Genomic DNA, 13,989 nt, shown 5'->3' on the forward strand with positions numbered 1-13,989 from the left:
CGAGACGTCTGAAGATGAAGAGGATTCTTTTCGGGGTTTTAGCTCCTCACCGCCCAGAGGAGAGAGTAGGGGCGGGGGGAAGGGGGCCCTGGAGGGGAGGTGGATGTCAGAGAACTGACATCAGAGGAAAGGGAGGTGGTAGGGCTCCCAGAGGCTGGGAGGGAGTCAGCAGCTAAAGCAGGGACCAGCAGGGGGAGCGAGGGGTCTCTGGAGGAGGATCTCAGGAATGCTGAGAGAGACGCAGCAGCCAAGGCAGGAACTAGCAGGGGAGGGGTGAGAGACACGTCCAGCGAAAACAGCTGGGAGGTGTCAGAAGCAACCATAGGGAGACCCATGCTTCGCCGGAAGCTGCCACGTCGTGAGTCCAGGAGACGCGTTTCCGTTAAGGAGCTTCTTTGCTGGAAGCGCTTCCGCAGGCAGCCACTGTCAGACTCTACTAGTGACTAGAGCAGACATGTCTGAGGAGCTCTGTCACACACAGAGGTTTGTGGAGCCGCACAAACTCTGAGGGAGCACAATTTTAAGCACAAGCAGCTAATCATCCCCTCATACATACATTAGACTGCTAACATTAGCATAAATTATTCTTTTCTTAAAACTGATTTTTTAAATATTTTTTAAATATTTCAATGATATTATTATTATTATTATTATTATTATTATTATTATTACTACTACTACTACTACTATTATTGCTATTATTATTATTATTATTATTATTATTATTATTATTATTATTATTATTATTATTATTATTAAATACACCACTTATATGCCAAAATCACTTTTATTATATTTTAGGACTAAATGTCTCTTTTTCAGTGATGGTGAACTTTATTAACGATGGCCTCACATTCTACTATTAATCTCAAACTGGCCTATTCAAAAATGTTGCATGAATGCTGAATGTTTTGTTATTTCATTAACTGAATTACCATCTAAATGTGAATTGCTTATTGTAAGTTTCTTTAGTGCAGCAGTTAGTTGAATAATATACTCAATAAATATTTTAAGTCTTATATATGACCACTCAAGCATTTGCATACCTGTTGTCAAAATCTATCCTCCCATTTCTTAACTTTTCTTCCTCTGTGAAAGAGACTTTCATATTTCTGCCTCATTTGAAGGGCACTTGAGAATTCCTCTAGACTTCTGAACTTACCTAATCATTGTGAGATGGTCAAGGGTAGTGCCTATGCTGCTGGTTTCCCCTCAGTAAGCATTTCGCCAGCACTCTGCAACATCCCTGACTGCCCACACTTTCTGAAATGAAAAAAACCATGGGAAGAGTTATCCCATACAGTGGTGGACCTACCTTTTCGGGGCCCTGAAGCTTGACCTGTTCTGGCGATCCCTTCGCAACCATCTATGAGGTCTGGGTAACCACTGATGTCTTCTTCAGCGGGGTTGTTCCATGACGGATCACCCTACGTTTCCAACATCTGTGCTACTGACTCTCAAACTTCGGGGTTGATGAAATATATACAACAACAAAAATAACCAATCTGTGTTGTGCCTCTCAAATTGGCTTCTGTAGACCCCAAATTTTGAAGCAATCTGGACTATAGTCACTTCTGGGGCCCTTCCGGAATTTGGGGCCCTGGAGCTTAAACTTCATTAGTTCCATTGTAGATCTGCCCCGATTCCATGCAGAGTACAGACCATTAGTGAAATGTTTGATAGAATGAAAGAAAGGACACTCGCAAACATCCCTCAGCAAGGTTGCATTGAACATAAGACTAAGGAGAACACTCTATTAGCAGAAGTATTTCTGCTTGCCCAATGAACCAACCTCCCCTCCCCTCCCCTCTTGTGCCATTCTGGGGGTTTCCCTGACCCTCCAGATCAGATTTGGGCAGAGTATAGGCAGGGCACGGGATGCGGGAAGGAATCACCTTGCCGGCTTTCACTGATGCAGTAATTTAGTTGAATATGGCCCTAAGGTAGATGCAATAAAAAGCTGTATCCCACATATGAACATTTCACTGAAATTTCACTCTCCCCTTTAATAACTTTTGGGAAATTGTCAGCCCAGCACTGGTTCATATCTTATAATATGTACTGTATTCATGGGAGATTTTGTAATAAAGTAGAGATTTAGCTATGATATTTCTTTTTATTTTCTCGTGGTTTTCTTGGAATAAAGGATGCTGGATTAGAAAAGCCTTTGGTGTGATCTGTGGGGACTCTTCTCAGGCTTTGTGGTGAGCAACAGAGTTGCTGCTTTGTTCCAGGTGTCTTTCAAACTTGGAAACATATGGCAGTTCCTGTGACTCCAACATCAATAGGAGAGGTGCTGAGGATGCAACAGAGCTCTAGTCCGCTGTGCTCTCTTCATTTCACTGCTGCCAAGAATTTCTACCAAGAAATGGGAAACTGGCCCAGCATCTTAAGTCAATGGTGGGCCCTCTGCAAAGCTCTAGGCCTCAGTGGATGCCCTACCATGCCAACCCTTGATGTCTGCCCTACCTGTCTCCAACACCATATGGCAGAACACTTGCCACATGTCGAGAGATGGCTGCGAAGGGGTAGGAAGACATCTGATGGCATAACTATACTCCTTCCTTGAACCCTTTTGGGCCTGGTGGTTCTTGTGAGGCTGGCACAATCCTGCGTTGGCTTTAGATAACAGCACATTTTGCCTGACAGATAAGGCAGATGCCAGTTGTCACTGTTAGGTTTGGCAAGAACAGGATTCTACAGCAGCACAAACCCTGTGGGATCAGGCACTGCTTATGCACATGTTAATATGGAGAAATAGTTGCAATAGTTTGGTGCCTAGCAAGGATAGTTCATCTACGGGATAGTTGGTCTGCCAATCACTGAAGACCTTTGGATGTTGTTACTCAAACAACCTGATTGATTCCACATGTAACATATCCTCTACTTAAGGGAATCCTTGGCAAGACCTCAAGAATTCGGGTGTGCTGCTTATCACTTTGAATGTACTTTGGCAGAAACTTGCACAATACTTGGCTACAACATTTACAAGCTAATGCTATAAATCTCACACAGGCCTGAGCATTAAAATCTAACTAATGTTACTTTTGAAAATGTTGCCAGTCTGAATGCTTTTGTTAAATCCCAGCTAAAATTGCGGTGAAAATATATGTCTTTAGAAATTACCTGCCGTTTAAACCAACATTTTGCCGCAGTTAAAATAAGCCATCCTTTTGTCTCCTTTGCTAGTGACTTAAATCACTCATAAAAGAATACCTGGAATGAAATAAAAGCCATTTCATTAAATGCATGTGGTTGTTTTGCTGTTGTAAAGGATGTAGTATACAAAACAACAGCATTATCAAGCAGTTTGCCTTATCAATCATTTATTGCTAAGTTTCAGGTACAGTAAGGAATTCTGCTACCTGCCACTGATCCTAAAAGCACTTTGTGGGAAGTGTTGTGTCAACTTTGGCTTGACTCTTCTCCCGGAAATGTTTTATGGCTTACAGTGCAACTCTCTTTCGCTATACTCTCACTCCATTTGGCATGCAAGCTGATATCGTCTCAAGCAGCAATATTTAGCTGAGCCATTTCCCTCTTTTTCATTTGCAGAAGAGCTGCTCCCTCTGCTGAATTTTCTGTGGACAGAACACGTCATCTGATGTCTTTCCTTACCATGCTAGGCCCCAGTCCTGACTGGAATGTAGGGCTTTCGGCTGAAGATCTCTGCACCAAAGAATGTGGATGGGTCCAGAGAGTAATTCAAGATCTGATACCATGGGATGCTGGCACTGACAGTGGTGTTACCTATGAGGTATCATAAATATTGATGCTACTCGCTTAGAATGTGCGCTGTTTAAGAGAATAGAAACATGCAGGGGCTTGTGAGAGATGTCTGCTCTAAAGGACATGGTACAAATATCTAAGACAAATAAATTAAATGTGCATGCTTTCTGTTTCTGGTCAAGTGTTGCAGCACCAGTTAGAAGCAGGGAAAGCTGGAGTGGCAGCTTCTTTTTCCTATAGAAATGGTGCCTCTAGAAAAGATTAATGCAGGTTGTTAGTCAATATGTGTTGCCTTGTCTCCCATCTGTCAAAAGTGCTAGATATCCTTGTGGGAGACTAATCAAGAAAGTATCTTGCTGTGGGCAGCACCAATGAGTCCTGATATTAGAATTTCACCTCCAACATTTCTCCGATGAAAATAGGGATGTCCCATTCCATAATGATAATTTTGCTATTTTTACCCCACACATCTTACTGGGCTGCCCCAGCCACTTGGGGCAGCTACCAACATATATAAAAACACAAATAAACATTTAAAAAAACCTCCCTATACAGCATTGCCTTCAGATGGCTCGGGGGTCGAATAACTCCATTTCCTCTAACATTTCTCCAATGAAAATAAGGACATCCGAAGGAAAAGTGGGATATTCCGGGATCAAATTAGAAACTGGGATGGCTTCTCTAAATCAGGGATAACCCTAGAAAATAGGGATACCTGGAGGGTCTGATACTTTGGTTTCTGTTCAGGAGTAGCATCCAAGAAATAGCAAGGGAAGGGAAAATAATTTATTATCATTTGTGAAATTTCTGGAGGCTTCCTTTCTGTTTGTTTTGCATATCCTAGTGGAGGCCTTGCCCACTGCAGTTTGAACATCCACACCACTTGGCTGCTGATTAATAACTGCTACTCTTACATGCAGAAATAAGTTTTGCATGGAAATTGTTTCTAAAATGGATTCCTAGACCAGAACTTCAAATAGTTGTATAACTCATGGTATTGTTCCTGTGAAGTTCTGCCATTCTAAAATGTTTATTACACTTTATCCTGTCCTTCCTCCACACAGCTCAGGGTGACCTCTGTGGTCTTCCTGTTAACATCACAGCAGCCCTGAGACATAGGGTCCGTCCAGTCCACATAGGTCAATCCAAGGCTGTTTTGTTCCTATGAATTAACTTTGACAGTCATGGTTTTCCCACAGAATCCCCTTTCCCAATGATTGCTTGCACCAGCTTCCATGGGTCCTCCATCTCTCAGGTGCCTGTCATGAACCACAAGGCACTCTGTGTCCTCACACACCATGCTTTTTCTGGATTGACCTAACCACCACTTGTACACTGCCGCTAGGAAATAGTAATGATAAGTATGCAGCTGCTGGTTACATCCCCTCCAATGCTGGCTGTGAATGTACAGTCCTTATGCCAGAGTATTTGAGCGTGGGAAAATTTAAATGCAGGACTTTAACAGAAGCAGTGTGTTAGTGTAACATAAGGCAAAGAGTATCCCCTGAGTAGTGCACGTATAATAGCTTCTGTGTAAGTAAAGAATCAATACATTGTAATTAAACATTGGGCAGGCTCTTGTGGAGAGAGGGAGAAAGCTGGATCTCAAATCAAAACCCCTTTATGTAATTTTATGTGAAGAATTTCTTATTCATTTGATCAGTCTTGAGAGACTAAACATCCTATATCCTTATAACTAGAGGAAAAGATTACTACTTAATTTGTTTCTTTAAGTGGGAAATGGACAATATGCTTTGTCCATTGGATGCTTGGATGCTTCCTGGCATATTTATTAAATATCATTATTCTTATCCAATATGGGTACATGCTGGCTCTCTGCTGAGCATACAAAAGAGTGGAAGCAGAGCATCTCATTCTTTACAATGTAGGGGGAATCTTCCATGTGTAAAAATGCCACAAAAATTGTCGTACATATATATTGATCCTCAAAAAGATATCCTATTTCCTATACCTTTTCCAGCTACATAAATTAGAAACCAAGGGTCTTTTTTTAATTTCAACACAAAGAATATGTTCAAAGAGTAGTAAGGGACTCTAATATTCCAGTGACAGAAGCAAACGATTTTGAATGCAGTCTGTTGAGTATGCACTGAAAATAATTTGTTCCAATTTATGTATATCCTTGCTGAGATAACTAGTGCCATGTGCTGTTTTCTACCCAAGGCTCCTCCAGAACAGTGTAGACTTTATTTCCATGACTCACCACAGGAACTCTGCTATCTTACTGTTCTGTCATTGTATTGCTCTGTGTGGTCTTATCAAACTTCCTGCCTACTATCATTTTGTGCTGTTTAGTGGAATTATTGTTTTTCAAGCATGCTATTGCCTTCCCACTGAATGTTGTTGTTCAAGATTCCACCCCCCTCCTTCCCTGCATGTTTTTCTCATTTTATGGTTTACTATCCTGCCTCTTTTCCAAGTCCATTTCCTACCACAGGTCAACAACTCCCAATTTACTACCCCGGAATTACACAAGGCATTGTTTACTTTCCTTTATGGTCATTAATGAAGATGTCAGCAGAAACCAGAACTAGCACACTTGTGAACTTGCATAACAGTTTGTCATTACCCTTTAAAACAGACCCTTGGGTCGAAAATAATGAGGACAAACCAATCTGGAAATTCATCAAAAAATTAATAAATACAGTCGTACCTTGGTTCTCAAATGGAATCCGTTCCAGAAGTCTGTTCAACTTCCGAAAACCAAGGCTTGGCTGCAGGAACTTCCTGCACTCAGTTGGAAGCCACGGAACCCCCATCAGACGTTCAGCTTCCAAAAAACGTTTGCAAACCAGAACACTTACTTCTGGGTTTGCAGCGTTTGGGGGCCAAAACGTTCGAGTCACAAGGCGTTCAAGAACCAAGGTACGACTGTAGATGCATTTTTCTATCTTAACATATCTTACTGTATCATATACTATACAATTACATTGATGCTGGAAGCCTATTGCTCTCTAACTAATTGACTTGTTTGTATTGACTTTTGACACTGAAACAAAGTTATCATTACACAAATCCTTGAGTTGGGTTTGCAGACTGAGTCCTATGGATTGGTTGTATTTGCAGCCGGAGACCACATCCAGAAAGATACATCTGTATTTGTTATAATTCTACTTAACCAATCTCTGTTAGTTCTGACTGATGAGCATTTGCCAGGGTGGGGTGGCAGAAGTGTAAATCAGGTTGAATTTGCCTTAAAGAGGTATGTGTGTTGGGGGAGGGGGGAAGCAACCCTATTTTATTTTATTTTATTTTATTTTATTTATTTTATTTTATTTTTAATAAAATAGAATGCTTCCAGTAATCAATTTCGGCTTCATATAGGATATAAATTTTAGAAATAAGAAGTTGATACCGAATCCATTCTATTATTAACAGACCAAGATGGCTGAAGGCTCTTTTTCTGCTTCAGACTTTTAAACACCCCACATTCATTTGCAATCATGTGAGACTCTCCTGACTAGGAATTGAAGGATCTGACAATTTCTATCTGTTTTTAATTTTTCCCATCTTAAATTTTTGCAACAATTTCGTAAGAAGAAACCTATGAAAGTTCTTCAACATTTTTGTGTGACTTTTTCCTATTTAACGCATTTTTGTATGCAGTTTTCACTAATGAGCACATTTTTTGCAAGTGATTTCTCCCAATATAGTGCATTTGTGTGTGTTACTTTCAGTAATATATTCATTTTTATGCACTTTTGCCCCTAATATATGCATTCCTGTGACATTGTTTGGTAGAAGAACGGCATCACAAAATTCAGAAAAGGGTGGCTTTTGAAGGAGGGTTGTGTTTCCATTCTCATATTGTTATGGAAATTCAGGGTGTTCACCCACCTCACCCTACCCCACCCCACAACCTTAATATGGAAAGTGGGGATTAAATGGGAACTGAACCAAATTTCTTCCCCTTCCCTACTTCAAATACAGACTTCAAGTCTGGCATCACTTTCCGGAATGCCCATGTATGTGGCCACATGACACAATGGGCATTCTAGGAAATGCTGTCAGGATGGAAGCATTTGCAAAAATAGCTCTGCACTCCTCCAAGTGTAAGCGATGGTCTCTGAGGTATCACTTAGTAAGTTAAGAGCAACCATCCTGCCCCACAAAATTTCACAAAAATTATCCCATTCTCCATGAAAGAGGCCAGGGTTGGGAAACCTCTTCTGTAAGGAGCAAAGGGTTTCATGAGAATAATAGGTGCAGTTCAGCACAGTTTTAGTCTAGAGCTGGTTATTGCCTATATAATGCTGAAATACAGTCCTGATAATCTTCTGTTGTTCTTTTTGATTCCACGATGTAAATCAGTCCACTTGCTTATCCATCCAGCTTCTTAAAATAAAATCCAGCTGCATATTGCTTGTCTTCTGACAATTCTGTGGAATGTGGTGGGGTTTTTTAAAACTGACTGCCGAACTAATAAAAACAGTAAAAATTATCTGTCGTAGAAATAAAAAAGCCCACTGCAGGTTCCTAGTGGATGAGTCTGAGCTGATTGTGGCAGCAAAGCCTTTAGCCAGATATTTCTCATAGTTTCCTAGACAAAGCAAAGGAAGGATCCCTGTTCTTTATGTGCTTCTGCCACCTGCCTGCATGCTACAGTGATGCTGCAAAAGAGGCTTTTAAGAAAGCTTGCAATGCCAAACGTCTGGTGCTATAGAATGAGCAGAAGCTAACTGATAAAAGCCAATTTATAGTATATATTCAGGTGGATCTTTTCTCCCCTTTGTGCTTTAAAGTTGTGGTGTGTGTGTTTTTTTTTTAATGGCTATGGTTTTAAAGCAGGGGTGGGGAATTGTGGCCCACAGGCCTTATGAGGCACACACAGCTTCTCTGTACAGTTTTCTGCCCCTGTTCTCAAGCCTCACTCCCATTGGCTTTGCCTCCATGGTACCATTTCCTGTAGCCGTTACCTTCCCCCCACCCACCCAGCCTCACCAACGCTGGAAACTGGAGCATGGCAAAAAATAAGGAGGGCTGTGAGACACCCAAAAGGGAAGAATTGCACTGGAATTTCTTCAAACAGCAAGGCTTCTTTTAAAGACAATTCTAATGCTATTATACAGGGGGATCTGAGATGATTCTTTTTTTTTGAGGGGAAGGAATGGAGAATGAATAGATGAATACTGTATGTGTCTGCATGTTTACAGGTGTGTGTGTGTGTGTGCGTGTGTGTGTGCGTGTGCGTGTTAACATGAATGAGGTGTGTATGTGGCTTTGGCCCCACCTACTCCTGGTTTGGCCACTCCTGGCACAGAGCCTTGAGAAAGTTTCCAAGGGTATGTGGCTCTTTTGCCAACAAAAATGTTTCTGTGGACTACCTGCACATTTCACCCACTTCTGTTGAAAGGGTGGGGGATATACAGTGGTACCTCAGGTTACATATACTTGAGGTTACATATGCTTCAGGTTACAGACTCTGCTAACACAGAAATAGTACCTCGGGTTAAGAACTTTGCTTCAGGATGAGAACAGAAATCGTGCTCCGGCGGTGCGGTGGCAGTGGGGGGCCCCATTAGCTAAAGTGGTGCTTCAGGTTAAGAACAGTTTCAGGTTAAAAATGGACCTCCAGAATGAATTAAGTACTTAACCCGAGGTACCAAACAAATCTGGGTGGGAGAGAGGTTGTTGAGTATCTGATATATGAGTGGTGGGTTGCACTCAGCTTGAGCTGTACTAAAAGACTAGCAAGAATCTGTTTGCTGTGGATCAGAATTTAATAGATGCACATGCAAACAAGTAACAGCTAGGTTTGGATTGACAGACTCCTCCCCAAATCTGGATGTCATATGGACAAAAAGAATCCAATTTAGTTTAGTTGGTTATCATTTTTACAGGAGTTTGTATGGGTGTTCTGCTCTAGTGAGTGTGCCTTGAAATAAAAAGTAGGGACTAGGTTTCTGCCTAATATTATATTTATTCATCCATTAACATACAGTTGAAAGACCTTCTCTATTGTCATTTCAGTGGAGTTGTGTTTATTTATGATGGTGTATTTAAAACTTTAGGACATCCATACTAAGTTTTCATTGCTGACTTTTCCAGGAGCCACAAAGGAAGGGCAAAAGTCTCAAGAGGAATAGGTGGGAGAACTGAAATTGGGATGGCAAATGAAAGCTCTTGCCATTCTGTTTGAACTTTGCCTTTTATGTCAAAGTGTAAGGTAGAACAAGCAAGCAAGATTTTTTTTTTTTTTTAAGTACAGTGCAAGAACTTGCTTTAGTCTGTAGATCAGTCAACCCGAAGTCATTGTGTAGACTGGGAATGATTTATGAGTACTGGCAGACAGAGTTCATGGACACACGCTAGGAGTCAACACAACGTTTTCTGCGATATTCAATTTTTATGTTAAATATTTACCTTCCTGAATATGTATGAGAGCAGTTAATGAGAAATGTGCAAGTGTAGACAAAGTTAGGATTTGAATAGACTGCCCTGTTTATTTTCTGGCTATATTGATTTTTATTTTTAGTAAGGTGCTAAGGTCGCAAAACCTTTTGTGCAGTTGATGTCTTGAAATAGTTGAGTGCAGCAATATTTGTTAGGGAATATGGACATCCAATATGTATTTATGCTCAAATTTTAAAGTGTGTTTTGATTTTTACAGAAATGTGGAAACGGAAGATGGGGTGGGTTTGTAGAAGTCATCCATGCTTTCTAATTGAACTTGTAGGATTTATAACACAATGCCTGTTACAATTCTGGTGGCTTTTCTGCTTTATTTTTTATTTTTTGTTCTGGTATTGCTGCTGTCAAATTAGTTCATATTGTAATTTGATTTGATTCCATATTTTTATAGAGTATTTGCTGTGAGTGACTCTTACTTTGGGGCTGAAGACACAAAATATATAAATTAATGTGCTCCCAGTTTGTCTTCATTTTAGCTTCAGGCTGTTGTTTTTAATTTATTAATTGTCTTTTATACAGTCTTCAAGAGACAATGTACAAGAAAAACTTCCAGAAAACCCAGTTTTTAAGAAACAGCAGGTGCATTTTAAAAAAAGAAACCTAAAACCATAAAAAATAGACAGTCATGACAAATATATACTCATGATAAAGAGTTTAGAATCTGAGGTCAGTTGTAATGGAAGTAGTGTACAACTGAAAACTTTTCAGAGTGATTCTTGATTCTAGTGCTATTATTTTTTGTGCTAAGTGTCCACTATTCACTGTGACATTTTTTATCACGGGTTTCTTCTATATCTATATCCTTCTGCTGCAGTCACCCAACAAACCAACAGTACCTCAAGAGAAGATAAGGCCTCTCACCAGCCTTGACCACCCCCAGAGTCCCTTTTATGACCCAGAAGGAGGATCCATTAAGTCAGTAGCCAGAGTTGTCATTGAAAGGATTGCACGGAAGGTACCAGTATGGCATTCCTAACAGCAATACAATTTGAATGGGGGGTGGGGATAAATCTAATAATAAAGCTGGAACATAGAACTAATTTGTTCATTACTAGATTTTTCAACTGTTGCATAAGAAGCATCAATGAGAAGCTATGAATTGATCATTCTGTCTATGTTGGGTCAGTGGAGACATGAGGGTCCCAATCTCTTAATGTTAAGTGACTGAGAGGGAGCTACAAGTTCATACAGTGCCTCTCCAGAGTACCCAGCTGAGCAAATTCACTACCTTTCACTTTAATCACAGTTAAGGGATGCATTGGCCCCAATCAGTTTGCTTGAGAGGATGACCACTTCTTGCCAATACATATGAGTACGAATGGAACCCCTCCTAGAGGCTCGTTTTTCAAGGACCCACCAAAGTTTAGCAGCACTGGGTCTGAGGAAACCAGAGAACTGGATTACTCTTTATTTCCTATGCAGATGATTTCAAGGTGTGCATAACGGCTTCCGACTGTGGTTGGTAGTCAACTAACTCACTGAGCTAGCAGAAGCCAGCACAGGGATTCCTGCAAACACAAAATGACTCCCCCCCCCCTCGCCCTGAACCCTCTCCAAATCTTCTTCTGGGTGTTTGGAGAACTCTCAGAACAGCATAGGGAGATCATTCCATCAGGCAAACAGAAAGGCAAGTACCAGTACAACCCCATAATTCCCCACATGCCGTCCCAGTAACATCTGGCATTATGACTAATGAGATCATCACGTTGGATGTTTTCCCACCTTGCCAGCATTTTAAATCACATTTGCCTTTTACAAAATTCTCCTTTGCATCTTAGCTTGCCATTTCTGACTCATATTTGAAAACTTCTCCAGAGAGAAGTTTCAGCAGCTCTCATTCTTCAGAAGAGAGGCCTAGGTACCCTTGAGGCTTTAGCTTCCTGGGCTATTTCACAAGACTTACATTTACAAAAGGACCTCATGACTTCACTAGGCCTTCACTAGGTTACACTCCAGGGACACAGATCTTGTTTGTGAATATTCAGGCAGCTGATTTTCCATTCCAGCGCCTGCAACTGCATGGTTTCCTCTGCCAATTTAAACACTTGAAAATGTTTCTTTGCAGGGAGAGCAGTGCAATATTGTCCCCGATAACGTTGATGACATTGTTGCAGATCTTGCCGCAGAAGCTCCAGAAGATGAAGGTACTTTTTAATTATGTTCTATTTGCACAAGTTTGTGTTTTGCTTCATCCTCCAGTGCTGCTACTCTATATTTCACGCCTACTGCATTATTATTAGGACAGTATTAAAAACAGGAAGGGGGAAAAACAATTTGCTTACCCATTTGTGGTTGGAGCCAGCATCATTACTTAATAAACACCCACAGTGATGGTGTCAGCAGGCAGAATTTTTTGGAATTGAAAGCAGCACTATACTAATTTAGAAGAAGCCTAATCCCACTGACTTTATTATCCTGCGCTGGGTTGGTCTTCGTCAGGCTCTACTATTTTCCTCATCTAACTGCTCTTCTTTATTAATGATTGTGTTTGTCTATGAGGACAGGCTGCCCTTGTAAGCCTATAATATGTGTAGAATTCAAATGAGAGCAGGAATGATTCAGCCATATGCACTAGTATCTTAAATCGAGTATCGTAGAGATTATGGAGTTTGTTTTCAAAAGTAAAAAAGGGTGTTATCTCTTAAATTCAAAAGTTAATTGCCTCATTGTCATTTGTGCCTTTTTCTACTTTTGTCTAGGATGCAAGCAATTTCTGTGGGTTCTTTTCCTTTGAAAACTCATTAGAATTGCACATTTACAAGTCTATATTTCAGAATTGCTTGTAGAGCAGGTTGCCTTTTAAAAAAACTTAAATATCTGAATGACTTTGGCCATCGACTGACTGTGTGACTTCTCAGTACTGCCCTTTTTATCTGGTCCAGAAGCTTCAACTAGTGCAAAATGCAGTGACCAGACTGCTTAGAGGAGCAGATTGCTGGCAACATGTTACTCCAGTGCTGAGAGAATTGCACTAGTTGCCAATTTGATACTAGGCCAGGTAGGACGCAGGTGGCACTGTGGTCTAAACCACCGAGCCTCTTGGGCTTGCTGATTAGAAGGCTGGCAGTTCAAATCCCCGTGACAGGGTGAGCTCCCATTGCTCTGTCCCAGCTCCTGCCAACCTAGCAGTTCGAAAGCATGCCAGTGCAAGTAGATAAATAGGTACCGCTCCGGCAGGAAGGTAAACGGCATTTCCATGCACTCTGGCTTCCATCAAGGTGCTCCATTGCACCAGAAGTGGTTTAGTCATGCTGGCCCCATGACCTGGAAAGCTGTCTTTGGACAAATGCCAGCTCCCTCAGCCTGAAAGCGAGATGAGCAACACAACCCCATAGTCGCCTTTGGCTGGACTTAACAGTCCAGGGGTTCCTTACCTTTACTAGGCCAGGTTCCAGGTTTTAGCCCTAAACAACTTGAGCCCAAAATGTCTTAAGGACCATCTGAGCCCTACCTTGATCATTGAGATCTTCTGCTGGGGCACTTCTGGTGGTTCCTCACACACTACTGAAGTTCAGTTGGTCTTTGCTATGGGATTGAGCTTGTAGTGTGGCAGCCCCTGTGCTGCAGAACTCCTTGCCGTGTAGAAGGTCCAGCAGGAATCATCTCGGCCATTTTTCAGACAGCATCTGAAAACTGTCTTGTAAAGACTAGCCTTGGGAATCTGATTTTCTTTTTCAATCAACTGATGTCCCTAATGATATTTTCACTGAAGAAGCAGAAGAGTTTGGATTTGATATACCACCTTTCACCCCCCCTTAAGGAGTCTCAAAGCGCCTCACAATCTCCTTTCCCTTCCTCCCCCACAACAAACACTCTGTGGGGTGAGTG

General features: G+C 41.2%; 1 protein-coding gene across 1 annotated transcript in view; it reads left to right on the forward strand.

Annotated features, from left to right (window-relative positions):
- The window catches only part of SPON1 (spondin 1), a 280,598-nt gene that overhangs the window by 253,500 nt on the left and 13,109 nt on the right, over positions 1-13,989 (forward strand). The window contains exons 8-10 of the mRNA XM_082214277.1: positions 3,556-3,757; positions 10,976-11,116; positions 12,227-12,305. Coding sequence (XP_082070403.1) covers positions 3,556-3,757; positions 10,976-11,116; positions 12,227-12,305 — 422 coding nt within the window. The remainder of the gene's footprint in view (positions 1-3,555; positions 3,758-10,975; positions 11,117-12,226; positions 12,306-13,989) is intronic.

The sequence above is a fragment of the Podarcis vaucheri genome (genome assembly GCF_965113315.1).
Source record: "Podarcis vaucheri genome assembly, chromosome: 1".
Lineage (NCBI taxonomy): Eukaryota > Metazoa > Chordata > Lepidosauria > Squamata > Lacertidae > Podarcis > Podarcis vaucheri.